Source organism: Musca domestica, unplaced genomic scaffold, assembly GCF_030504385.1.
Source record: "Musca domestica strain aabys unplaced genomic scaffold, Musca_domestica.polishedcontigs.V.1.1 42, whole genome shotgun sequence".
Classification (NCBI taxonomy): domain Eukaryota; kingdom Metazoa; phylum Arthropoda; class Insecta; order Diptera; family Muscidae; genus Musca; species Musca domestica.
The window spans coordinates 2,982,504-3,009,762 of NW_026712329.1; the positions used below are offsets into that span (position 1 = coordinate 2,982,504).

Below are 27,259 nucleotides of genomic sequence, written 5' to 3' on the forward strand. Positions count from 1 at the left end.
CTCGTACGACAATTTATTTAGTTAAGGCTAAAATCCTTTTAAGCCCCTCAAGAAACAAACAAGTAAGAAAGCTGTAAGTTCGGCTTTTAATGCCCTTCACCATTTGGAACGAATTTGGCAATTTTCAACAAAATAAAATCCGTTGAAAATTCTGCTAAAATCTTAAAAATACGGAATGTAGCCATTACAAAATTCAAATGCGAAACTTGAAAAAAATTCGGTGAATAATGTAGCTAAAATCATCAAAATACCCAATATCGGAAGGTACCGTTATATGGGGGCTATACAAAGACGTGACCCTGGACAGACAATTTTCTGTCATAGGCTTTGGTATCCATTACGAACTTCAAATACAAAATTTGAAACAATTCTGATGAATAGTGTCGCTGAAATCATCAAAATACCCAACATCGGAAGGTACCATTATATGGGGGCTCTACGAAGACGTGAACCTGGGCAGACAATCTTCTGTCTTAGACTGTAGTATCGAACACCGAACTTCAAACCCCACAATTTGAAATTATTCCGGTAAATATTGTTGCTAAAATCATCGAGATACAGAATATCAGGAGTTACCGTTATATGGGGGCTATACGAGGACGTGAACCTGGGCAGACAATTTTCTGTCTTAGGCTGTAGTATTCATTACGAACTTCAAATACCAAATTTGAAATAATTCCGGTGAATAATGTCGCTTAAATCCCCAAAATACCGAAAATAGGGAGGTACCATTATACGCGGGCTATACTAAAACGTGGACTTACATGGCTCTTTTTCGATACAAAAAGTCCTGGAGACATAATACAGGTTTGAGTAAAATTTTATAAACCTACTTCGTTTGGTTCGGAAGCTAGAGTGATTTCCACAGACGGACAAACGGACGGACATCGCTAAATCGACATAGAATTTTATGCTGATCATGAATATAATACTTTATGGGGTCTAAAAGGTATATTTCGAGGCGTTACCAACGGAATGATAAACTTAATATACCCTCCATCCTGGTGGGTATAAAATGTACTAAGTTCAACCGGGCCGAGCTTTTGATACCCTCTACCACGAGCTATATAAAGTCAAAATGAGGCTTTCGCACTTAGGAACTTCAGACAATTCCATTGGAAAAATTGGGGCAAACCATTAGAGTACCGGGTGGTACCGTTATATGGACCTATATTAACTTTTTTTCAAGGGGGCTAGTATTCATAACAACCTTCATATAACATATTCCCTACAATTCCTGTAAAAAATCGAAGAGAATCGTCGAAATACCTATAAAGCATTGGCCAATATAACCCATCTTTGACTTAGATCAATCCGGACCAATAAAAAAATGTTTACCAAATACAGACAGCCATGAATTAGAATTTTACGCTGATCATGAATATATTTACTTTGTTGGGTCTAAAATAATTACTTCGATGCCCATGTTATGGTGGGGCTATGTGAAGCTACACCGAAAATTGGCCACACTCTTCTAGCATAATCTTCTGAAAAAATTGAAAATGTCAATGAGGTTAAAACTTTCAAAATACCTCAATAGGGCTATGCCGATGCAGAATTGTTCATCTCTACATAGGCCACTTGGGAATATAGTATATATACAGGGTGAGACAAAAAAAAAACGCAAAACAGTCAAACGCCATAATTTTTACATTTTTTTTTTTTTTTTTAATTTTATTGAATGAAACCAAATATGTCGGAAACAGCATCAAATTTTAGAATGAGTTTAGATTTTTTCGTATTGGTCACCTTTGGCACGAATTATGACCTTCAAACGACCAATGAAGCCGTCACTCGCAGCCCGAATGTTGCCCTGCGGTATTTTGGCCCATTCCCGGCGAAGCGCTTGCTTGAGGTGATCGACACTTTGATATTTTTTAGTGTCAAAATACTCCAGACACAATAGTCCAACGGATTGGTATCCGGAGATTTTTTTTTGATTGTGCGCTGGAAATGAAGCGAGGAACCTCATTTTGTAACCATTCTTGGTTGGAATGTCCAAGATCTGCGGCCAAAATGTTTACGTGCCCGAGTCTTTAATACACCCTCCAGAATATTTTCGCGATAATATTCGCCATTTATTCTGATGCCACCACGGTCGATCAATACGAGCGGAGATCGATCGCCGTCTGTTATGGCGGCCCACACCATCACCATGGCCGGTGCTTAAGTTCTGGTGGCCAACCGAACGTGCACATTTTAAGCTGACCTCTTTGGCAAGTAAACACGGTTATTTTGTTTGTTTACAAACTGCTGGACAACGAATGTTTTCTCATCGGAGAAAACCAAATTCGGCAGTTCACCATTTTTTGCCAACCGAAGCAACTCTTTAGCTCTTTTGAGTGTATTTTCAGTTGCGGTGTAAGTTCTTGTACTTTTTGGAATTTCAATGGCTTTACCCCGAGCTAATTTTTCAATATTTGCCGAATGGAATATTGCGATATGTTCAGCTCACGAGCCACTTTTCGGCCACTGCGACGCGTGTTTCAATCAAGTTTCTTCTTTACTTTTCGAACCATTTCTGCTGATGTTGCTGTTTTCTTCCATCCACTTCCTTAACGTCGGGCTGCGCTACCAGTATCACGGTAACGAGCGATGGTACGAGACAGAAAAGATTTATTCACATTTAATTGCTGGAGTTCTCTAACGATAGCCACTTGTGGTTTTCCAGTCAAATATAAAGAAATCACATTGTCACGCGAACTTTTCACGAATAACTTTTTTTCTGTAAAATTCTCACCAAAATGCTTTTGTACGCTTATAAACAATATAATGAACTGTCACTGGAATAATTTCAACAGCTTTCGGACGAGTGGCTTAGAAATGACAGCAGTCTGAAGTTGGTTGCAGTTTTTTCATCTCACTCTGTATAATATATCTGTTTCCAAATATCATTGTTGTCGAATGCATATTACGAATGAGTGGGACTAAACACCAAATCGGATGAAACATTTATTTGGGAATTATAGCTATATCTTAACTGATTTGTTGTACCTGCTTCTAGACTAAATTCGGTTGGATGTACCAAAACCCGGGACTTTTTGACAGATATTGGCCATTTGGTGCACAATTAACCCGAAATCGTTTTAAGATATATATGGGAGCTAAATCTAAGTATGAACCGATCTCGATAAATTTTGACAAAGGTATTTCAGAGCTGTATAAGATATCAGTTTCCAAATATCATTGTTTTCAAATGCATATTACAAATATGAGGGACTTAAACAACAAATCGGATGAAACATATTAATGGGAGCTACAGTTATATCTGAAACGATTTTCACCAAATTTGCTGTACTTGCTTCTAGACTAAATTCGGATGTGCTAAATTTGGATGTGCTTCTAAACTAATATCGGATGTTCCAAAATTCAGGTCATTTGAACTGATATTGGCCATTTGGTGCACAATTGACCCGAAATCGGTTGAAGATATATATGGGAGCTATATTCAAATCTGAAACGATCTTGATAAAATTTGGCAGAGGGATTTCAGAGCTGTATCTGATATCAGGTTCCAAAGATCATTGTTATGGAATGCATATTACGCGTATAAGGGACTTAAAATCCATATAGCCATAGCTATATCTGAACCGATTTACAACAAATTTTAAGAAAGTTTCTAGAATAAATTCAGTGGTAATTGGGTTGACATTAGCCACTTGGGGCACAATAAACCTGATGTCGGATAAAGATGTATAAGTGAGCTATATCCTAATCTGAGCCGATCTCGATAAAATTTGACAGAGGTATTTTCAAGCAGTATCTGATGTCCGGTACCAAATATCATTTTTGTAGAGTGCATATTACACATTTAAGGGATTTAAAACCCCAAATCGTATGAAACATATAAATGGGAGCTGTAGCTATATCTGAACCGAGGGATTTCAGAGCTGTATCTGATGTATATGATGTATATATATATAAATATATATATATTTATATATATATATATTTATATATATATATGTGAGCCATAGCTATATCTGAACCGATTTACACCGAATTTGAAGCACTGGTTTCTAAGAAAAATTCAGTGGTAATTGAAAAATTTCAGTTCATTTGGGCTGATATTAGCCATAAACCTGATATCAGATAAAGATATATAAGGGCGCTATATCCTAATCTGAACCGATTTCCATAAAATTTGACAGAGGTATTTGCAGTATCAGTATAAGCAGTATCTGATGTCCGCTACTAAATATCATTTTTGTAGAATGCATATTACACATGTGAGGGACTTAAAACCCCAAATCGGATGAAACATATATATGGGAGCTACAGCTATATCTGTACGACTTTTTATACCAAATCTGAAGTACTTGCTTCCAGATCACCACTTGCAATTATCACCAATCAAGCCATTATATTTTAAAGGGTTAATAAAAATCGGCTACTTATATCTCTACAATCATGCATTAGGGATGACACTTTCAGTTATCGATAACTCATCCTAAATGGAGGCACTGGCATCCCTACGCTTGGGAAACGATTACCAAAGTCTTATAGCCGTCATTGAAAGATAAATCTGTACTTTTCCGCAAAAAAAAGAAAAACCCAAAACCACCACCAAAAAAAGGACACCCAACAATAAATATAGTTCTAAAATATATAAAACAAATAATATTTCATATATAAAAAACAAAACTTTTATTTTGTTTGTCGGATAAAGTGAAAACAAGTGATTACGAAAAGAATTTAAGAAAACGCAGCGAAAGGTTTATCCTCCGTAACCCCCCCACACTATTGAAATTTTAAGAACAATACTCCGAAGTGATAGACATGATGAATTTTGCAATAATTTACAAAAAACATCAAAACAATTAACTGTTCATTATTTATTAAAAAAAGAAAACAATAAAATTTTAATAATATTTATGACAATCATTCTACATATAAACAAATATTGTATACGAAATTATTCAAGTGTTCGCTGAGACCTGACCTGATACCTACCTACAACGCTTAATGCAGGTAACAGGATACCTAACACACCATTACAAACAAACAAACGCTCTTAAGACAAAAAAGTTTTTCATTTTCCTCCTCAAAACGGAATAAAAAAGTGCACAACAAAATTCCCGCAATTATTTGTGTTTACATTGAAAGTCAACCAGCCATGACCCACAACATGTTTAGAAATGGAAAGTGCCAATAAATCGAAAGGTTGCCGATCCAGTGGCTAATCAATGGAATATTTTCAACAATTAACAAGAAAGCGGCATTCCAGAATGCTGTAATTTTAACATCAATTTTCGTAGCAAACAACAAATTAGCAATATTTTCTTCAAAACCTAACAGCAGTAGTAATACCAACAGCAGCAGTAGCAGCATCATAAGCAACATTTTGTAGCATCAAGCCAAAGGAAACGCCATTAAATATTACAAGTTTGCGCAACTGATTTGTGCGCATATCCTACCGCCAAAAAAAAAGAGGAGTGCGAGACATTGTGATACACATCGTCGACTTGAGCATCATCGCCAGCTATCACAAGAACCTGTTTCAACTTTCGTTTTGTCTATTGGAAACAGCCTCATTCAGCTGATTGAATTATCGTAAATCGCTCGCTCTCTCACTTTCTATTTGCATTGTGTTACACTCGATTTGCAGTGTTTTGCGCCTAAATGGAGATATTGTATCCCTATGGAAACTCTACAGGTAGTGCTATGGACGTGAGTGATTGTTATGCGTTATGTATTTTCTTTTTATTTCGTTATCTTAATCGATCAGTGGTCGAACATAAGTCATATAACACTTGATCACTCTTTTTTAATGATTTCATATAGAGGTAGTGTATATGGGTATTAATATTTATGGGTATTTGTGAAAAGGGAAAGATGTGAGTAATTTAGGTTTACCCCTACAAGGGGAAAGAAGTGGGACTGCAAAGGTTCCATAAACAAATTAAAAAGTATCAATCGGTTCTGCCGATAGACGTATACACTCAGCCTATGTTCGATTATTTAAATATATTTTGACTTCTGTTATGATTATCCAAACTGTTGACCCTCTATGGTGTAGTTTCCGAAGGAATGGGCCAATACTGTCCATTTCGTATCGGACATAAATAAATACGATATAAATATTGCGGCGTGCCAGGTTTGGACTATAGTGGTTGCTTCCTTCACTTTACATTGTTGTAAAGAACCTCTGACTTGTTTCGCAAGTTATGACAGATAAAATTATTCGAAATTGTGACCCTTTGTGGGTGAGGTTCCAAAAGGGGTTCGCAGATATATATACCCATATTCGACGGACCTTTGGCCAATTCCAATCGACGAGGCTTGTCCGCAGGCAAAGTTTCTTTGCGTCAATTGAATTTTGTACGGGAACAAATGCAAATCAATGCGAATAATCCGTTGTAAAGTGAAGTTTTAAAAGCACGTTGAGTTTTCACAATTGACTTCTTGTAAATTTCAACTATTTCAGAGCGCTCGCGTGGCGTGTATTGGTTCATGGTAAAAATCTGCTTGGACTGACGATTCAAACGCGGTATGTCATTAAGCAATATGACATCTCTGTCAAAAGTTATGGCGTTTCCAGATGAGTCCGTCGAATATGGGCAACCCTGTACTCTTCACAACAGATTTTGTGTTAGCAAAAATGTTTGCATGTGCGAAATTTGAAGAGAGTTGGATATTTATTTCGCTTTATTTCAGCGTTTTGATTTTCAAAATCTTGAACCCTATGTATGTCAGGTAGCAAAAGAAATGGTTCGATCTCTACCATCTTTATAACAGATCTTGCATTGATGGATATATTGATATGTATCATGCCTGGAATGGAATCGGTTATTCAAAATTTTGTGGGGGAGGTACCAGAAGGAGTGGACCGATATATCCCATCTTCACAACAGATCTTGTGTTAACAAAAATGTTTGTATGTGTAAAATATAAGGAGAACATGATGCTAATTTCGGATTTTATAAACGTTTTGGTTATTCAAAACTTTGACCCTTTGTGGGGGAGGTACCAGAATGAATGGTCCCATCTCTACCATCTTTATAACAGATCCTGTGTTGATAGAAATATTCAGATGTGCCAAGTCTAAATGGAATCTGATGTTAATTTTGCGTTATATGAGCTTAATGAATATTCAAAATTTCGACCTTTTGTGGGGAAGGTACCAGAAGATATATGCAGTCTTAACACCAGATCTTGAATTTATAAAAATATTAGTATGTGTGAAATTTGAAGACAATCGGACTCTTACATCATATTTTATAAGAGTTATAATTATTCAAAATGTTGACCCTTTGTGTGAGAGGCGGACCGATATTATCAATTTTTGCACCTGATCTAACACTAATTTTATTAAAATTCATTTTTATGTTTACCGCAAGAAGAGTTGAACTGGCGACGAGAAGGCCTTCTTATAGAAGATCAGAAGGATTTATCATTGGGCTTCCCTTTGAAATGCAGATTCTGCACTTATAAAAGGCAACAAGGTCTTCTTCTTCTAATAGCAGACCGGAAGATTTTCTGAAAGCAGAGCAGAAGATCCTCTGATAGACGACGCGAAGATCTTCTGATAGCAGACAAGAAGAAGGTGTTCTCTTAGATGCAGAAGTTTCTCATATAGAAGACAAAAAGTCTCCTGATAGAATACCAGAAAGTCTTCTTATCAAAAATCAGAAGACTTTCTTATGGAAGACAAGAAGGCACTCTTGCAGAAAACCACAAGATCTTCTCATAGAAGATCAGAAGGTCTTCTTATAGAGGATCACAAGGTCTTCTTATAGAAGAGCGCAAAGTCTTCTTACAGAGAGACTTCTTGTAGAAAACCAGAAAGTCGTCTTACGCTGAACAAGAAGGTCTTCTTATAGAAGACCAGAATCTCTTCTCATTGGAGATCAGAATGTCTTTTCATAAAATATCAAAAGTGCTTCTCATAGAAAATACGAACGCTTTCTTATACAAAACTAGAAGGTATTCTCATAGAAGTCTAAAAGACAGCATATGCGAATGAGACCTCAGGTCTTCTCATACAAGACCAAATGGTTTGCTCAGAAAGTCTTGCATGAGAAAAATAAGGCCAGAATTTCTTCACAAGGGAGACCAGAATGTTTTCACATGGAAATCCAGAATCTCTTCTCATAGAAAATCAAAAGTAATTCTCATGGAAGAGCAGAACGTTTCCTTGTGGAAGGCCAGAAGTTCTTCGCATGGAACATCATAAATTCGTTATAAATGAGACTGAAAGTCTTCTCGTGGAAGGCCGAGACATCATCTTAAGAGGATCAACAGCATAGAAAATGAAGAAGCCTTTTTATTTAAGACCGAAGGGTCCTTTTGTAAGTTTATTTTTTCATGGCATCAATTTAGAGATTATTTTTCAGAAATTCAAAATTCAGTAGGTTTTTATATAAATTTTAATTTTGTAAGGTTTTTGACTCCACCTTGTATTCGTGATAATATATTCTCAATTCATGGAAAACTCATTCATTTAATTGAGTATGCTGATGAAAGCTTGCCATCATGGCGTATAATTGTTGCACATACAATAGTATTACTTATACGTTAATACTATTTTTTAAGTTTAGCAAACATTTCAAATCTCCGTAATTATTTTCAAAGACTTGTTCATAATATCTCATATCACAACTATTTGCAGGTGAAAACATTTTTTTGAGATTGGCATACAATTCATTTATGTAAATTAAAAAATCAATTTCCCAAAAAAGAGAGAAAAAAGAATACGTAATTAATCAAGCAATATTTCTATGTATTAGGAACAATGTTCAATAATGGAAAAATTTCTACAACGTTTGGAAAAAGGAGGTAAGTGCCAAATAAGATCAAATATAAAAGAATTTGTAATTTCAAGATTTATTTAGCAGCCAACAGGAGCAGCACTGTGAACAGATTTCGTAACTTTGAGTAAAAAAAGCATGCGATCAATAACTTCAAATTTCAAGGTTGCCAAGACTACAAAAATAAAGTGTTATTGTTATTAATGAAAAACACAAACTGTAAGTAGATATTGCTACATATGTGTGAGAATTTAGAATTGGATATCTGAAAAAATAATAAGTAAATTGTTCTTATAAATGAAATATATTTAAAAGTATTTCATATTGATTTTTTATATGATGATGTATATGATGTACTGGCATTTTATGCATTATTACAGCAATCGATTAGGAAAATTTAAAATAATTTTAAATATTGCTAACCATTTGCTTGACACACATATGTATGTAATAGTGTATTGATATATTTTAGTAAATATTTTTACTAATTATTTGTTTAATATTTTCACAGCTGTGTTTTTTTGAAAACTCTTCAAGTTACGGCATCTGTCTGCAAGTGAATCCTGATGGCTGTATCCTGGCACAAAGGTAAATACATATGAACATTTAGACTTTCTTTCACAAATCAAAATGATGCCACTTTTAGAAGAGCAAACTATAAAGTTAAAATATAGTGGATGATATGGGGAAGTAATAGTGGTCTTCATGAGAGGAGAGGAATATCATGTTGCGATTTCAATTAAAGTGAGAACAATAATAGCATTTGTAGGGCTATAGTTAGAATTGTTTTAAATAATATTTTTAGATAGAACCCAAGGTCGCTGAGATAATGCGGGGGATTTCGTTGAAGAATAATAATATTTAAGTGTCATTCTTAAATTTAAATGTTTTTGCTTAATATTCTTACAAAATTGAAAAGTAAACTTTCCAACATAAAGTTCAGTTTGACAATTTTTATATCCTCCAATATAGTAGTATATCCTCCAATTAAGTTTGCCATTCCGTTTGTAACATCTCGAAATATAAATTTTATACCCCACAAAGTATATATATTCTTGATCAGTATAAAATTCTATGTCCGTCTGTGGAAATCACTCTAGCTTCCGAACGAAACGAAGTAGATTGATAAAATTTTACTCAAATGTATGTCTTCAGGACTTTGTATTGAAAATGGGCCATGTAGGTCCACGTTTTGGTATATCCCCTTTTTTAGGTATTTTGGTGATTTAAGCGGCATTATTCAGCGGGATTGTTTCCAATTTAGTATTTGAAGTTCACAATGGATACTATTGCCTATGATAGAAAATTGTCTGTACAGGTCCACGTCTTCGTATAGCCCCCATATAATGGTCCTCCCGTTATTCGGTATTTTGACGATTTTAGCGACATTATTCACCGATTTTTTCAAGTTTCGCATTTGAATATTGTAATGGCTTCTGGCAAAAGTTGCCTATGCAGGACCACGTCGTCGCATATACCCTAATATAACGGCTACATTCGGTATTTTTCGGATTTTATTTATTTATTTATTTTTTTTTTGAAAATTGCCAAATTTGTTCTGGTATTCATTTGTTTTTCACTCAACTGTTTTTCTTTTTTCGGAAGGATTGATAGGAAAATGTTTACTCTTTACACCAAAAAGTCTTCAAAATCTATCATTTTGAAGTTTACCAAGGAGGATATTAAAAAAAAAACACTGCACAACGAAATTCCATCCAATTTTTCCGCCCAAAACTATTACAACGTCTCCATATGTAAACCCTAGAACCAACAGTGACCTCAATTACCAAATAATTATTACCATTACCAATTTTAGTACAATCATAGTGTGCATATTAAAAGCCAGCTACTTCTCTCAACCATAGACACCAACATATCAAATATCAGGATTCCAGCTCTATCTCTTCACCCATTAACATGATCATATTTCAAGCTCAGATACCAAGAGTGACCTTAATATTAAAATTCTAGATTTCAGTTCTTTAATTTCCCCCATTACCAACATTAGGATCATGTTGTACAATTGTAGTACGCATTTCCAAAACCACGTAGGTATCTCTTATAATCAAAAACCCTCAAAACCAAACCCACCTCCATATCTCAATTCCAAATACCAACAGAGGTCTCAATATCAAATTTGAGGATTCCGGCCCTAACTCTGCACAAATCAAAAACAAATCTCCACATCTCAACCTCAGATACCCACAATTATCTAAATATCAACTTTCATAATTTTATCTTTATCAGAATTTTATCTCCATCCCTTCAACCAAGTCCAAATTCGGTACCAGTTAGTACTTTTCTTACAATTATAGTACACATTTCCGAAATTGTCTCCATGTGTCCAGGCTACACATGACAGCGACCCTAATCCAAATTTCAGATTTAAAGGACTATCTGTTCACCCAATATCAAATTATACCAAATATAGTACTTTTTGATATTTTTCGTCGTTATTCCACTTTTCGAACAATTATATTACACTTTTTAACCACCAACGCCTGCAGTGAGACCTATATCAAATCTGCGGATTCGGGTCCTATCCCTTCATCCAATACCAAAATTTAGTACGATTTAGTACTTTTTTAACAATTATAGTACACATTTTCAAAAAAATCTCCCTATCTTAACCTCAGATACCCACAATTATCAAAATATCAACTTTCAGAATTGTAAATCTATCCCTTCAACCAAGTCTAAATTCGCTACCATTTAGTACTTTTGGAACAATTATAATACACATTTACGAAATCGCCTCCATGTGTCCAGGCTACACATTAACAGCGGCCCTAACACAAAATTTCAGATTTCAATGACTATCTGTTCACCCAATATCAAAATTGTACCAAATATACTCTTTTGTACTTTTCGTTCATTAGTCCATTTAGTACTTTTCGAATAACTATAGTACACTTTTAAAGCCACCACCATATCTTAACCACAGACACCAACAGTGCCATCTGCATAAAATGTGAAGATTCCGGTACTATACCTTTATCCAATACCAAATTTAGTACAATTTAGAACTTTTCGAACAATCATAGTACTCATTTTCAAAAACCTCAGATACCAACAATTGAGAAAATATCAACTTATTCATTCAATTTTTAGTACATTTTAGTACTTTTCGTACCCTTTTAGTACGAATTTGACAAAACCCAGCCTTATCACACGCCCACGCAACAAGACTGACTCCCGTGTTTCAACTGTTTCGTCTGGGCGTCGATTCTCAGTCAGTCATTCAGTTATTTTAATACTCTTTTATATATTTAGATATCCATCCTTTAAATATTGTTAATGCAAATATATACAATATTCCAATAATTAAAAAATTCTTCAAATTTTATTGAGAAAAGGTGTATATTTTCAACAAAGAATTTAAACTATTGCCTCGGACAAGATCAAAATTCACCGAGGACACTAACATATATTTGTTTCATATTTTCGTGAATACTTAACGAATAAAATATGTTTTATATTATTTATAAGAGAATATGACAAAGAAAATAATTGGATCCGGTCATAAAGCAAAAACAACAACAACAACGAGAACAACTAACATACGGGATCAACAAGGAAACAAAAGTTTTTCACAACCAAAAACGAAAAAAAAAAACAAAACCAAAAAATTTCTCCGTTTCATATTCGAAACATCATTTACTGGCAACAAATTGGATGGATGACATTTCCTTTTGAAAAATGCCGAATGAAATATAGCCCAGAACCAAAACCAAAAACAAAAACCCCGCACTCACAGTCACATATTCGTCGCTTGGCCGTACTTACGTACTCACATACAGATGACAAAAGACAAGCATAACAAATTAATATTGTTTTTAATGTGTTGAACGATGCAGCAGCAAACCAAAACTCAACAATAAAAGCCAACAACAACAACAAGAACAATAGCGGCGAAATATTTAAATAAAAAATCTGTATGAAATACGAGTGCTGCAGGGCCAAGGAACAAAAATGTACAATTAAATGAAAGGCAAATGACAATATTTGTTCCGATGGGTTTTTTCTCGGTCCGCCTATTTGTCTGTCTGTTCAAAGTCGACGAACATGTGTGTGTGTGGGTTCAGTGTGCGATTGTTCACACTTAAGGAGGAAAACAAGCGATCACCGATCAAATATCAAAAGGATGGACCATAAAACATTTTTATTTACATATGTAAATTTTTGTGAGTACATTATTTGAATATTTCCTTGATGTACACAGTAGGTTTAAATACTCAACAGATTGTGTTAATTTAACCAAAATTAATACAGTCTTGTACAGGTCCAAAAGGCTGTATCTCTGGGGCTCGTTGATAATTTCATCTTAAATATTTGAATGGAAAATTCATCACCAAGAAAATGGATTAAGCTCCTCACCTAAGTCTGCATTATATTTCGTTTCGGATATTCGAACTCGAATATTCTTTGTATATTAGTTTTCCGTAATTTTTGAATTTTTGTGAGGGAGTTACCAGAAAGAGTGAATCTTCAGATATGTGCAGAATTTGGGGAATAGTGTCCAAAATTTGCTATATTAAATGATTTCACCGCCAATCAACAATTCCAATATCTATCCGTGTCTGGTAATCATATCTACTTGTGATGGAATAGTCCTTAATTACGATCTAAGTTATTTTGATTTTGGGTGTTTATCTACCAAATTTTTTATAGGGCTCTAATTGAAAAGTCAACTTGGTTCTTCTTTGGTTTTTGGTGTTTGGTGCATCACATTACAACCAAATCTGAAGCGATTTCAATATAATTAGACAAATACATTTTCTAGAAAATTCCATTACACATTACAAATTTTATTGAAATATGGCGTACACAGCTTGTTTGATGCATAAAATACATGAAATCGGCCAATATTCAATATAATTTGGCAAATTTATTTTTGTTTTAAATTCCGTTACACATTCCGAAATTGGAGACTATATCTGTAATAGATCAATAAATAGGTGAATATAAAATCTTTTTTTTTTTTGGATTTACATCCGATTCTGATGCTATATCTCCAGTTTCAAGTGGAATTTCAAAAATTTACTTTCAGGTGATGTTGTGGTATACTTGGACATTATCAGGAAAATCTGTTCACCGATTTTCGAGTCCATAAATTAAATTTTATAGATATAGACACCATAGTATGGAGGGTATATTAAATTTGTCACTCCGTTTGTTACACCCCGAAATATACATTTTACCCCACAAAGTACATATAGCTTCCGAACGAAATGAAATAGGTTGATAAAATTTTACTCAGATAAGTGTTAGATCTGCAGGATATTTGGTGGAAAGTGGGCTATATACGTCCACGTTTTGGGAAATTCCCCATATAAATGTCCTATGACGGAAAATTTTCTGTACAGATCCACGCCTTTATATAACGGTGCCTCCGTATATTTGATATTTTGGCGATTTTAGCGGTATTACTCACCGGAATTTAGTGTTGTAAGTTCGTAATGGATGCTACAGCCTGTGACAGAAAATTGTCTGTGCAGCTCCACGTCTTCGTATATGCCCCATATTACGGTAATTCCTTATAATAGATGTTTTGATGTTTCAAGCGACTTTATTCAACGGAATCGACAAAAAATGTATATACAGGTACATGCCTTCATATAGGTCCCAATAAAACTGGTATTTCGGTATTTTTATGATTTTAGCAGTATTTTTCAAAGGGATTTTTTTAAAAATTGCAAATTCCTTCCGATTGGTTGAGGGTATTCAAACTTTTTTTTGATTTTACTGATTTGATTGATTTTTTTTTTATTTTACTGTTTTTTTTTTACTTCCATTATTTTTTTTTTGGGTATTGGGGGTTCTTCTTGAAAACGTCAGCTGTATACAGGATAAAAAAAAATAAAATTTCACGATTTCTTTTATTTGGGATTTAAGGTTTTCTGATTGGACTGTAATTTTATATTTGGAATTGCCGAAAATATGTTGTCCAGAAAATAGGTTTACTTTTTAGTTTAGCTCCCACATTGTCTCATTTAAAATGTTATCAAAATAAATTTAATTCTGACTTAGGTCCGATAAAAAGTTTGCAACCTGCAAAGTTTATACAAAAAATGGAAATTACTATTGCCTTATGTGAGATTTATGTTTGTCAAGATTTCGAATTTTCTTGATGAGGTACTTGAAGAAAATCCAGTACAGATCGCAATGATTTTATTTCGGTGCCAGTATTGGAATGCGATTTTAAAGAAGTTCCAAATTTCCAAATTTAATGAAAATTAAATTTGTATTTGTATTCGGCCAAGTGAAGCAACTCTTTAGCTCTTTGAGCCTATTTTTTTTCTGTAGCTGTGTAAGTCTATGAACTTTTTGGAATTTCAATGGCTTTACCCCGAGCTCATTTGTCAATATTTGCCGAATGGAATAGTGACCTCACGAGCCATTTTTCGGCCACTTTGACGATTGTTTCGATCAAATCGCTTCTTTACTTTTCAAACCATTTCTGCTGATGTTACTGTTTTCTTCCATCCACTTTCTGACGTCGGGCTACCAGTATCACGGTAACGAGTGATAGTACGAGATACAAAAGATTTATTCACATTTAAATGCTGAAGTACTCTAACGATAGCCACTTGTGGTTTTGCAGTCAAATATAAAGAAATCACACTATCACGCTTGAATTCCATCACGAATAGCTTTTTTTCTAGAAAATTCGCACCAGAATGCTTTTGTACGCTTGTAAACAATATAATGAGAATGACAGCTGTCGGACGAATGGCTTAGAAATGACAGCAGTCTGAAGTTGGTTGCAATTTATTCATCTCACCCTTTATCACATAAATTGCGAAAAAAGTCTGCGATTTTTACTTAGATCTGATGTAAATGTGAAATTACTCGGTCCACTCCTTCTACCTACCACTCCTCCTACCTCTCTTACAAAAGGTTAAAATCTTAATTAACAATTATTCGCATAAAATAGAAAATAAATATTTGATTTTCTTTAAAATTTACACATCCCAAAAATTTTTATCATGAAGTGGAATACTCCGGGCCACTATATCTTATATCCCATGCACGTGCCAACATTTTCCAACATATCTTTTATATACAAAGTTAAAGAATTGTTCGATATAGTCCAAATATGGCTCGTTGTAATATTTATATTAGACTTCGGTCAGTTTGCGATTTTTACTTAGATCTGATGTAAATGTGAAATTACTCGTTCCACTCCTTCTACCTACCACTCCTCCTACCTCTCTTACAAAAGGTTAAAATCTTAATTAACAATTATTCGCATAAAATAGAAAATAAATATTTGATTTTCTTTAAAATTTACACATCCCAAAAATTTGTATCATGAAGTGGAATACTCCGGGCCATTATATCTTATATCCCACGCACGTTCCAACATTTTCCAAAAATTATAACATATCTTTTATATACAAAGTTAAGGAATTGTTCGATATAGTCCAAATCTGGCTCGCTGTAATTTTTATATTAGACTTCGGTCAGATACGAAATGGACAACATTGGCCCATTTCTTTAGAATAATAATCGTGACGCAAGTCAAAATATATTTAAATAAACGAACACCGACTGGGGTATACATCTGTCGAAAACATGGTACAATGAAGAGAAGGTAGGTCAACTTTGAAAAAATTGCAAGTATAGAGGTCTACCTGTTTGGCTTGTAATGTCAGAATTAGTATCAAAACAATAAAAAATCAAACAACTTGTTGCATTTATTTTGAATAAATAAGTGAAAACCGCGATAGCTGAATGAAAGGTCAACGCTTCTTTTCAAAATCATGTACTATATATCTCTAAAGGATTATTTCGCTACAAAAACTCTAGATTTTGTCGATGCATGCGTTGAAATGAACGTTTTGAAAATAAAAAAAATTAAAATCATATGGTATCATAGCCCAACCTTGATATCATTGTACCATGTGTCGAAAAAACTGACTGATACTTTTAACTTGTTTCTATAAAACTTAGATAGAGTGCGTCGGCCGGCAATATCGCTCTATTTGTTTTTTCTAGTACATCCCCCAAACAAGTTAAAAATCAAATAATGCATACATATATCTCATATAAAGGGTAGGATGTACGCAGTATTGTCCAAACTAGGCTCATTGTAATGTTTTTTTATCATGAGCGAGATTGTACAATATTGAACATATCCTCGTCGTGTATTTCCACAAAAGATCAAAATTTGGAATAATAATCATAATAATGATAATAATTGTCATAAAACGTGAAATCAGCATGAAATCTTCAAAAAAATCATCGAATGTAGATTTACTCCTTCTATACCTCTCCCACAAATAGTCAGCTTCATAGAGAGCAAAATGGGTATTCGATAGGATTAAGCTTTGTAACTTGAAATATTTTTATCACATGCAAATTGTAAACATCATCCATCAAACTGATTGAGACGGAGACCTGGTTGTCCACCTTATTTGCATACTTTATGTGGATAAGGTTTTTTCTCTATTTGGACCCAAATTTTGATTTAATGTAGTGTCAGGGACACTTTTTCGCGAAATTATTCAGGGTATAAAAGTATCAACCGATTTTAATTCTATATAGTTGTTAACCTTATTTGCGAATACGATTTCTTTCTTAAACAGTTTCCAAAAATCAAATAATTCAGACTTCAATACAAATGATAATTAGGTAAAAAACTCTCATTTCGGATCCCCTTTTCACTTGAAAACCAATGTATCCTTATTACATGACAAAAGAACAACAATCGAAAATAAACGAAAATTCACGCAATTTTATGAAAACACATGTTGTCTCCGATTGCTCTACTTCCAAGTCTTTTGTCATTTTGGATGCCGACAAAGTGATTAACTGACACTGGCAGACGGACAGACAGACAGATAGTTGTGGGCGATGACAAACATGCGGAAGCGTCAAATTGTCTACGCATGCGCATGATTTTTTTACTACAATCGGAGACAGATTGTCAGAGTTACAGAGGAGCGCAGGACTCCGGGAATTACCAAACGAGACAACAATAAAAATATTCTAAAACCACTTGAAAACCCGAAAACACACACGAACATAAATTTAAACCAAATTGGGCAGATAAAGACATCAATCATTTGGTGATTACAACATAGCCACTTAAAGGGATATGTTTTCACTTAGATTTCAAATTGAGATGTGTGATTTCCCCCCAAAAAAAGGACACAATGTTATTTCTTCTCACCCACCCTCTAGCACTGTCTTTCAAGTGAGTGTTAAGTGGACTACATGTGATCATATGAGAGTACGTAACAGTTTTCAAGAGATGTAAGCGCATATCTTCATTTGCTTTTTAGCTGGCCATCGTTGCAAAGCAAGTGACACCTGATACCTTCTCCGTGTTATCCTTAAGACAAAGATAATATCCTTTGACCCCATTGTAGCACGTAATATTACAACTTCATCTATTTTTCATAACAATTTCGAAAAACGCGCACACACAAGAACATCCACCACCAACGTTCCAATTGAAATGGAAGTAGTTCCCTTTTTTCTTATTCTTCTTCTTTAAATCAATTGTCTTTCACTTTCCACCATATGACCGAACCATATGTCCACATGTTATAAATTTCTTATGCATTTTATCCTTTGAAATCTGAATTTTATATGGTACCAACTTCATCATCTTCATGCCCAGCTTGAAATTTAATTTCCACCAAAAACCAAATGTAGGAAGTGTCCCCTCTTGGTTTTTTTTTGTGATTTGAAGTTCCTCTACAAAAACGAATTAAACTTTAATGCATCGTATTTGTAGCTTCTGTTTCGTTTGATACGCTTTCCACCTCCCCTCTACATCATGGCCTGAAGTGAATAATGAACATCAATATTTATTGTTTTGGTTGACCCCTCCCCTTCTAAGTTTTTTTTTTTGGTTTTTCATTTCTAATTGGAGACTCGTTGGGGATGATATGAAATGCTTTACAGATTCTTTTGTCGGCTTTCTGTTCCATTGACATTTGTTCACAGCAGCTCACACTTAATGCTCGATAAAATTTTGTTTCTGCGTAAAATTTAATTTTTTTCCTTGAAAATTTATCGATTCAATGATAATGATTTCTTTTTTGTTTTATTGGAAGAAAATTTACTCTAGTTTCGGTTAATTATAAAGCAATAAAATACGCTATAGTCAAAGTTGTTATTAATCTTCTGGCATTTTAATCGCATATTTATATCCTACACAACAAGGTGGTCAGGGTATTATGTGTTTGTGCATTTGTTTGTAACAGGCAAAAGGAAACGAGATAGACCCATAGTTCCTTTTGATGATCTGCATAGAATCGATTTCTGAGTTGATATATGCATGTCAGTCCGTCTGTCTGTCCGTCCGTCCGTCCGTCTGTCCATGTATTCTTGTGAACAAAATGCAGGTCGCATTTATTATCCGATTGAGATGAAATTTTCCAAACAACATTTGTTTGGCCCAAGGACGAACCCTATTGAAATTGGAGATAATCGGTAAAAATTTAGACATAGCTCCCATATATATCTTCGTCCGATTTGCCTTTTATTGTGCACCAAACGTGTAATATCAGCCCGAATAGTATGGAATTTTGCACATACAACCAAATTAGGCCTGAAAATAAGTATGCCAAATTTGATCGAAATCGGTTCAGATATAGCTGTAGATCCCATATATATTGTTCATCCAATTTGTTATTTTTGTCCTCCGCAGACGTAATATGCACTCTGTAACAACAATATTTGGGGAAATATATCAAATGCAGCTCAGAAATACCTTTGCTAAATTTTATCGAGATCGGTTCAGATTTGGATACAGCTCCTATATATAACTTCGTCCGATTTACCTTTTATTGTGCACCAAACGTCTAATATTTGCCCAAATGGGATGGAATTTGGCACATACGACCGAATTGAGTCTGGAAGGTAGTATGCCAAATTTGGTGAAGATCGATTCAGATATAGCTATAGCTACCATATATATTGTTCATCCGATTTGTAGTATTTGTTACCCACAGCACATATGCACTCTGTTACAACAATATTTGGGGAAATATATCAAATGCAGCTCAGAAATACCTTTGCTAAATTTTATCGATATCGGTTCAGATTTGGATATAGCTCCCATATATATCTTTATCCGATTTCAAATTATTGTGCACCAAATGGGCAATACAATTCCGAATTTAAAAGATACAAATGCCTCGGCATATTTAGTCCTTTGAACTTTAAATTATAATTATAATCATAGCGTGTATGATTGAATTCTCCCATAAAAACTTTTAATTGTTTCGTGGAGCTCAACTAAATTAGCAAAGTGGTGTAGGGTATCATAAATCGGCCCCGCCCGACTTTAGGACTTTCTTTACTGGTTTTTATATACTTTTCTTAATAATTTTATTCTTAAACAAGTTAAAAAGTCTCAGTAGGCGCTCCGACAGATATGTAGTCTCAGCAGACGTACCAAAATATTGGACCTAGATACCCAAACTTTACATTAAATCTAATGTTGGTGCAAATATTGCAAATTGGTTGAAGTTTTAAGAATTCCAAGAAATAATTTCGAGTTTTAGGAAAGTTATGATTATTATGAGTATATTAATGTGAGATATAATAGTCTCTAATTGGGATATGCGAGGTTTGAAGAAAAATGGACATCGAATTTACTTGTTGCAAGAGGTAGGCACAGGCCGAAAACATTTCGATTTATAGTTAAATCGGTATATTCTATTCTTTGGTGTCACAAATTTGTACGTAGTTTTACAAGTTTTGACAAAATCTTCTATTTTTGTAAAATATACATTTTTGAGTTTAAAATATCAATTTAAATATTGGTGGGGCTTATCAATCGTTACGTGAGAATTTTATATTTCTGCCAACTATTTTGTAGTTTTGTGTACAGTGTACATGGAAAAGTTAATTTCTTCTTAGTTTCGAAGGGCATTTTATTAGAGGAGAAACATAGTAATGTTTACCATGGGGAAAAGAGAGAGGAAAGCCAGCCATTTTCATCAGTTCCCTTTGTTTTTGATGTAGCGATATTCTCTCTAGGAGTTACTTTAATCTAACTCCTACTAGTTTGTCTTAGGAGTTATAGTAAACTAACTACTAGGAATAATTTTCTGCAAGCAGAAACCCAGGGGAACAGATATGCATTTGTTGCTCTTTCCGAAACCATGGCATTCCCCGTCTTACTACCTGGTAGTTTAATTATTTGGTTCCCCTTCTATTGAGCTTACGATCTGGTCACTTGGGTAAAAATAAAATAATAATAATAAACGTTGTTTTTATAAAAAAAAAACAACAATAATGGGATCTAATAACTTTGCAACTACAAAATAACAACGATATCCCGAACACTGTTCTATAAAATCCTTAAATAAACCAGTAAGCAAAGGGTCAAATGATACCCCACCACTATGTGAATTTAGTAGTAACAAACAAGTAAAAAAGCTGTAATTTCGGCCGGGCCGAAATTTGACTAACCCCCACCATTTGTAACGAATATGGCAATTCTCAAAAACAATAAAATCCGTTAAAAATTCTGTTAAAATCTTAAAAATATCAAATGTAGGATCTATACGACGACATGGACTTGCATAGGTAACTTTTGTCATAAGCCATTACTATATGTAGTAGCTAAAATCATCAAAATACCGAATATCGGGAGGTACCGTTACATGGGGGCTATACGAAGACGAGGATCTGCTCAGACAATTTTCTGTCTTAGACTGTAGTATCGATTGCGATCTTCAAATACCAAATTTGAAACAAATCCCGAACAAACAAGCCACACTGTTCTATAATTTTATTATTTAATTATATTAGTGGTATAATTATTTAATTTAAGTAAAATTTATATAAATTTATTATATAATTATATTAGGGATATAATTATTCAAAGAATATCCGGACGTACCGTTATATAGGGGCTATACCAACACGTGGACCAACATGACCCACTTTCAATACCAAAAGTTCTGCAGACATAATATATATTTCAGTAAAATTTTATCAATCTACTTTAATTCGTTCAGAAGCTGAAGTGATTTCCACAGACGGACAGACAGATAGACGGACATACGAACAGATATCGCTAAATCGACATAGAATTTTATTTTGATCAAGAATATATATACTTTGTGGGGTCTAAAATGTATATTTCGAGGTGTTACAAAAGGAATGACAAACTTAATATACCCTCCATACTATGGTGGAGGGAGATTACCCACTTTAAGGAAGTTTTTATTATTCAAATAAATACATTTGAAAGGAGGAGGCAAAATGCCCTAAATTTATCTAACAATTTACACGAAATCATGGACCTGAATTGCTAATTTTCTGTCACATAATTCGATACCCATTACGAATTCCAAAGACCAAATTCTAAAAAATTCTGTCGAAAAATATAAAATAAACCAAAAATCCCAAAAAAAAAAAAAACGTATGACTAAAATTGTATGAAGATGGTGCATTTCGATACATAAGGACGGACATTGATAAATTGTAAACTTTAAAACTTTTATGATGTTTATAGTTTTGAAATCTTAAATAACGCAATTCTTAATGATGTATGTATGCACTATTAATCGGAAATATTGAATTTTTACTCAGAATATTTGTAAAATGTAAATGTTTGTGTATTTGTTTAGGATGAGAATTTTATATTTCTGTAAATTTTTTGTATAGCCTACGTTTTGGTACAGCCGCCATATAACGATACCTCCCGATATTCGGTGTTTTGACGATTTTCGCCACAATTTTTTCATAATTGGTTCTAGTTTCACAAGCGGAACATTGCATTTATAGGGCTACGTTTTCGTATAGCCCACATATAACGGTACCTCCCGATATACCGTATTTTGAAGATTTTCGCCACATTTTTCCACGGATTTGTCTAAAAAATGATACTTGTAGGATATAATGGGTTCTTGCTCCGATGGCGAAACATTGTATGTATAGGTCCACGTTGTATGGCTCCATATAACGGTACCTCTCGATATTCGGTATTTTGATGATTTTCCCACGAACTTGTCTAGAAATTGGTATTTGTGGCTCAAAATGGGTTCTAGCTCGCATGGCGAAACATTGTATGTATAGGTCCACGTTTTGGTATAGCTCCATATAACGGTACCTCCCAATATTCGGTATTTTGATAAAAATTGGTATTTGCAGTTCATAAAGGTTTCTAGCCCGGTGGCAAAACGTTGAATATTTAATTCCACGTTTCCCTGAAGCGCACATATAACTATATCCACAGATATTCGGTATTTTGATAATCCTAGTCACATTTACCCACGTAATTGTTTCAAATTTGGTATTTTCGAGATGGCAATCCTTGAAGTATAAAATTGCCTATAGAGGTTCCCGTATTGGTATGGCCCCATATAATGGTTTTTTGATAAATTTAACTGCACTATGTAAACGGTCTTACTGGTATATGAAGTTTAAAGTGAAACACGCTTTAATTCAGATAATTTTATATAAATTTTTGTTCTTTACCCTAAGTTGGAAGGTATTGAAGGTTCGGCCCGCCGAACTTAATGTTTTTTTACTTGTTTTAAATGTAAGTTTTCTTATATTTTTTATTGAATTTAAAAAACAATAATGTGTTTTTTTAATAAAGTCTGCAAAATTTTGTAAGCCAGTGACACCATTAGAAAAATAGTCAATATTTTATTGATGTATGACTATTAAAAAAATATTCCTTTCTGTGACCTTTTTGAGAATCATTTTTTTCTGCATGAAGGACACCGAACTTTTGTAAAGAAAAATGCTATTTCTGCATTTAATTAATGGAATAAAATATTAACTTTAATTCTAACAATTCTAAACAGATTTTAGAAAAACCTAGTACTGCGAATTCTGAGTAAACAGAGATCCTCTTTACCAGAGATTGTCGACGTAGGTCCACGTGATGTAGCGCCCATATAAGGGACCACCATGATTTAATTTGTCTTGTTTATATCAGATCTTTGAATCAAATCGTCCGCAATTTAGCATTTAGATTTTTTAAAAGTTAGAAACTTATCAGATCAAAAATGGCCAAAAGGGGTGAATATTTTAGTTAGGAGCCCATAACTAGGGAACACCCTGTTCAATACATTTAGAGGGTTTTTTTGGACATTTGTGCTGAAAACGTTTCTAATTTTTGTGATAATTTCTAAATATAATAATTTTAAATACAACATAACTTATAAATAATTTTCGCCTCAAAATTTGCATTTGACACAATTGTGCATTATAATATTCCTATCAAACTTAGATGAAGTGTGGCAACGGGATAAGGGTTTTCTTAAAATGATTTCCCTGACTGATAGCTAACTTTTTAAAATATTTATATCGATTTTTTTTATCGAATTTAGGTCAAGTTTTTTTTTAAACATAAAATTTTCTAAAATCATGATGCCCATATTATATTTCCAATTTGGTCCAATCTTTGCACATCTGAATATGTTAGTCACACATAGATTTTCTAGACAATAGTATCCATTTCTTAAGAAATTGTTCTAGAGTTTTTGTTTTCAAAAACATCAGGCCCAACTATATTTTAAGACTTTTTGGCAACAAAACGTGATTCTGGCGTTATTCAAGAATATGGACTTTAAATATAAAATATTAAAAAAAAACATATGGACAAAGAACACAGTTTGAAGGGTTTCTTTTATCACATAATATTAGCCTCACTCGTTAATAAATAACATGTTTATACGTCTTTACTTTTATCCTTTCACAAAAATCCAAACGTGCTCATGTCTTTGGAAATATATCAATAAGTTCAGAATCCGTCTTATCCAAAATGAGCTTTCGAAATTTTCCAAATTTCAAGTTTAGTTTTGTGACGTAAACCTGTCGCAAATGAACACTGAATTATTTCACATTTAAAAAAAAACTAAATTTAATTTCAAAATATTTCCACTCAAAACACCATCTGCCCATCGTAACCTCATTTATCACATAACAGAAACAAATAGTTAATTTCTTTGTTCTCACAAATGTTTTATTTAATTTTTTTTTGTTTTGTTTTTCAATAAAATCTGTGCGAATTTAAATCAATTCCGTTGAAAAACGTGATATTTCAATGATTTTCGTTGCAACTAAATTTTGTTCTTGGAAATAAAAGTGAACAAACCAACGAAATGGGGCCATAATATTCGTAAAATTTAAATGCCTCATAAACATGAGGAAATTGCTAAAATAGCCAAGCCATCAGGTAACCCGTTCCCGCTTCGAAACTTTGACGAGCCACGTTCGTTCAATGCCGATTCCATTATATTTAGAATGTCAACTGATTAAGGCCAAAGCATAACAATTCCACCACCGCTGAGGCCAGTTTAATGCGGCCTGGAGGAAGTACAATGTACTCTTTTTCAAAATATAATTAAACTGAAACTGAGCATCCGAATGTGCTTCGGTGGTATTGGAAATGCAGCCAGACGACGAAGTTAGTTAACAGTCAAGGCATAGGACATGTCATCTAAACAACCATCCTGCCATCCATATATCCATCCATTATTGTCACCCCCTCTAGATTTTTGGAAAAGGGCATTAATGCAACAACACATTCAATTCTGCAATTCGAAACGCTACGAATCGTTTCATCTACTCGATACATGGAGTATCGGCGTCTGCCTGCTCCCACTTTAATTACAATCAACACAGAAGAGAATAACAATAATAATGTCATAATGTTTTGCAACATAACAATAATAATGCCTAAGGAAGTGACAGAGCGTTTGTGTATTGCAGAGCTTCGCTGCTGGCGCTGCAAGTATCATCAACCGGACGGATGGGGTAGTTTTGGTTCCTTTTTTCTTGTGGGGAAGTTGTGGTTCTTTTGTCAAGGAGCTGCTGGCATTTGACTCTATTAAGTCAACATGTCACGCCCTTCTCCGCCTTGCTAAGCCTGGTTGAATTTCAGACGTAGCATGGCATAGATGCTGTGGCGTTAGTAATCTTGGCTAATTACATGTGGCCATGGTATGACCGACGAACTCTTCCAAGTGAATTGGAAAAAAGTCAACATTATCGACACATCGTTGGCGAAGGGAACAAGCTCCGCCCACTGTCTTGAAAACAAACGTGTTAAAAAATCAAAACAAATGTTTTGCTTACCTCTGTGTGCGGCCAACAACAAATCTGCTAATCTCCGGTATCAGATCATCATCATCATAAACATCAACATCAAGAGCAGCAACAACAACAATAAGAACAATAACACCCCAATATCAAGCACGAAGAAAAAAATCATGACATCTCGCACTTGTACGCGCGTTAACATCACACACACGCGCGCACACCCTCTAACATCTTTTTCTCGTAGATTTTTCCTTTTGTTTATACTCGCGCCCATTCACTCTCAGCCACCAGGCAATTCACACTCACTCAAACACTACACATCATCTTCTCACACACTCTGGCAACAGCAATAGCAACAACACCACAAACAACCCATTCACTCAGTCAGTCAATGAATGACGTTGCGGATACGCTTGCTGGCTTCAGATTGGCCATTCATGCATTTCGGCATTAACTCCGCCCGATTGCTTTATTCGGCTCTTGGTTGGTGTTGTTGTTGCTACTGTATTGTGATGTTGTTATTACGCGCGCCCATTCAACCAAACAGAAATCTCAGACATTGCCATTCAAACGAATCTCTGACGAGCATGGATTCGTGTTGGTGGGATTTGTGTTGTGTTTAGCCGAATGTGCGCGCGTGTGTGTGTTCATTTGTGTGTTTGTTGGTTGAGAAAGAGATAAGCACAGTTTTCTACTAACCTCTACTCTCTATTGCTGAGAAGACGAAGTATTATCTCTCATTGAAATAGAGGGAATTTAGTAAAATGCCTTGATCTTTTTTGTTGGCTGCGTTGGAAGCCATGAAAATCGTGGAACTTTATGTATGAAAGGAATACCGTGAGCAAAATTCGCTAGTTACCTACTTAGAATTAAGATTTGTTTATAAAATATACGACTAGCTATATTAGGTTGGAGCGAATAACATTTGAGGGAACATGTTTAATATCAAAAGCGAAGTGTTCTGTTGATTTTCAGAAGATAGTCAGTTTTTGGAGAGTCGATTAGACTGTTGGAAACCATGATGACTAGTACTAATAATTAAAATGTTTTGTATATTTGAAGTGACGACCTCTTGATATTCTCTTAACTTTCGAAAGGTTGGGTTTTGCTGTTTGATATGCTATCAAAATACCTATTTAGTTTTTATTAAGATTACAACTTCAAAAATATCTTAGTTTTGAATTTGCTCAATTTTACAATGTATCCTTTGATATAGAATAAAGATATCTCTTAAATATTTTTTTTTATTTTGGTGCTCCCAACTGGGTGCTCAAATTATATCCAAAGTTTAAGGATATTCTAATCTTCAAAATTGTATTTTAAAATATGGATGTTTTCATTATCACTTTTGCTGCACTCGAACAAACCTCACAGATCTGAAGCTACATCCATCATACGTATATTTTTAATATATTTAATATTTTAATAAAGTCATGCAGACGTGCATAGGTATTATCTTCTTATTGACCGAAACCATG

At 34.2% G+C, this 27,259-nt stretch overlaps 1 protein-coding gene across 1 annotated transcript in view; it reads left to right on the forward strand.

The window, feature by feature from the left end:
- Positions 1-27,259, forward strand: part of LOC101901783 (paired box pox-meso protein) — a 176,043-nt gene that overhangs the window by 36,775 nt on the left and 112,009 nt on the right. The window contains exon 2 of the mRNA XM_059127156.1: positions 8,612-8,778. Within this exon, the coding sequence (XP_058983139.1) occupies positions 8,745-8,778 (34 nt within the window). The 5' untranslated portion in view covers positions 8,612-8,744. The remainder of the gene's footprint in view (positions 1-8,611; positions 8,779-27,259) is intronic.